Source organism: Sprattus sprattus, assembly GCF_963457725.1.
Source record: "Sprattus sprattus genome assembly, chromosome: 11".
In the NCBI taxonomy this organism is placed as follows: domain Eukaryota; kingdom Metazoa; phylum Chordata; class Actinopteri; order Clupeiformes; family Clupeidae; genus Sprattus; species Sprattus sprattus.
In genome coordinates, this window is record NC_137909.1 from 31565205 (window position 1) to 31567704 (window position 2500).

Genomic DNA, 2500 nt, shown 5'->3' on the forward strand with positions numbered 1-2500 from the left:
ACACAGGTGATGGACATGGACACACACACACACACAGGTGATGGACATGGACACACACACACACAGGTGATGGACATGGACACACACACACACACAGGTGATGGACATGGACACACACACACACACACACACACAGGTGATGGACATGGACACACACACACACACACACACACACACACAGGTGATGGACATGGACACACACACACACACACACACACACACACACACACACACACACACACACACAGGTGATGGACATGGACACACACACACACACACACACACAGGTGATGGACATGGACACACACACACACACAGATGATGACACTTCAGTACTCCAGAAGAATATAATCAGTGTGTGTTGGAGCTTAAAGTGATACTGTATGATGAGTGTGTGTGTGTGTTAAAGTGATACTGTATGATGAGTGTGTGTGTGTGTGTGTGTAATAGTGATACTGTATGATGTGTGTGTGTGTGTGTGTGTGTGTGTGTGTGTTAAAGTGATACTGTATGATGTGTGTGTGTGTGTGTTGGAGGTTACACTGATACTGTATGATCAGTGTGTGTTGGAAGAGGTTAAAGATGCTGTATGTGTAGAGCAGAACACACCTAGTGGCAGGGAGGACCTGCTGCATGTAGTCACCTATAACTGAACCCTTCTTCTCCAGGGGCCTCTTCCTGCCACACATCTGACCAGGAGGCACAGAGAAAAAGAGAGAGAGGGAGAGAGAGCAAGAGAGAGAGAGAGAGAGAGGGAGAGAGAGAGAGGGAGGGAGAGAGACAAGAGAGAGAGCGAGAGAGAGAGAGAAGAGCCCGTGAGAAGAGAGAGAGCGAGAGAGATAGAGAGAGACAAGAGAGAGGGGGAGAGAAGGAGAGAGATAGAGGGGTAGTGAGGGAGATAGATAGAGAGAGTGTGAGAGGGAGTGTGAGAGAGAAAGAAAACTGTGTAAACGCTCTAGTCATTTCATTTAGGAGGTTATCTGAGGAGAGTTATAATCGGTAAACCAGTCAATCAATTGGTTGTTTTGTGTGTGTGTGTGTCTGTGTGTGTTTGTAGTGTACAGTGCTCTGGACAAATAGACACAAAACACCTTGGATAAAGGATTTATTGTTCTGTTTTTGTGAAAAGTGTGCATTTGTTCATGACTTATGGTTTAAACAAGCACACAAACAGTATGTTATACACTGTTCCAAACAAGCCACCATTTAAGAAAGCAATGTTTATAGAAATACAATCTTTACATTTCTGTTGAAGTTTGACACTTCTGAAGAAAGAGTTAGCAGCTTTACAGTGCCCTCATTGAACAGTCATAGCTACAAACACAGCACACAGAAAGATAAGCTAAGCTAACGCTACTGCTACAAACACAGCACACAGAAAAATAAACTAAGCTAACGCTACTGCTAAAAACACAGCAAACAGAATGATAAGCTAAGCTAACGCTACTGCTACAAACACAGCACACAGAAAAATAAGCTAAGCTAACTCTACTGCTACAAACACAGCACACAGAAAGATAAGCTAAGCTAACTCTACTGCTACAAACACAGCAAACAGAAAGATAAGCTAAGCTAACTCTACTCATATGAAGCTATTGGGGCGCAACTGTAACAGTCTCTATTTGGAAAACAAGGGACCTCTGGAAGTCTATAAGGGGCTTTCCTAAATGTTCATTAGAATTGATTCGACCGTTCCATAGGAGAAGACTCATACAGAAGTGAAATGGCTCAGACCGAAATGTCAACCACAGACTCTGTGAGACTTATACCTATATAACTATAGCCTATACTATATATATGTCACATTGTGCAGAGAGCTAAAGCAAAGGCCGTCTTAAGCAATTTTGATCTCTGTAAATTCTCTCAAATAATTTGTGTTTGTTGAATAACATAAATAAGTGTGACACTGAGGTATACTGTACAAGGTCAAACATTCATAGCTTTTCCAGCTCATACTCAAGAACATTACAATCCAATAATGTTACACTGGTGTGAATGTACGACGCACACATTGTGGAACTTGATGAAAAACAACAAAGAAAATAACAACATCCCAAAGTACACAAGGCTAAGACGGTAGGCACTGGTCCAAACATGCTCACGGTATCCATGGCAACGTCTGAGATGTGGTGAGGTCGCTCCAGTCCCACCAAGCGATTGGTCAGAAGGGGCGGCCGGACCACGCCCAGGGGGAGGCGGCCTGCGCAGAGGTGTGTTGTGGGAAGGGGAAGGGAGGCAGGAAGGAACGCTCAAAACTAACCCTCTTCTGAGACTGATGGGCATCCTTGTCATCACGTAGTCTCTTATTCATGTCCCTGGGAGAGAGGGAGAGAGAGAGAGATAGAGGGAGGGATAGAGAGAGAGAGAGAGGGGAGGGGAGAGAGAGAGAGAGAGAGAGAGGGAGAGAGAGGGAGAGATAGAGAGAGAGATAGGGAGGGGGAGAGAGAGAGGGAGAGAGAGATAGAGGGAGGGGGAGGGAGAGGGAGAGGAGGGGAGTGAG

At 45.0% G+C, this 2500-nt stretch overlaps 2 protein-coding genes across 2 annotated transcripts in view; both read right to left on the bottom strand.

Moving 5' to 3' along the window:
- The window catches only part of LOC308372457 (EF-hand calcium-binding domain-containing protein 4B-like), a gene marked incomplete at both ends in the record, with an annotated part of 4723 nt that extends 2612 nt beyond the window's left edge, over positions 1–2111 (bottom strand). The window contains 2 exons of the mRNA XM_080847610.1: positions 610–689; positions 2103–2111. Coding sequence (XP_080703736.1) covers positions 610–689; positions 2103–2111 — 89 coding nt within the window. The remainder of the gene's footprint in view (positions 1–609; positions 690–2102) is intronic.
- The window catches only part of cracr2b (calcium release activated channel regulator 2B), a 13299-nt gene continuing 11887 nt past the window's right edge, over positions 1089–2500 (bottom strand). The window contains exon 10 of the mRNA XM_080848054.1: positions 1089–2315. Coding sequence (XP_080704180.1) covers positions 2162–2315 — 154 coding nt within the window. The 3' untranslated portion in view covers positions 1089–2161. The remainder of the gene's footprint in view (positions 2316–2500) is intronic.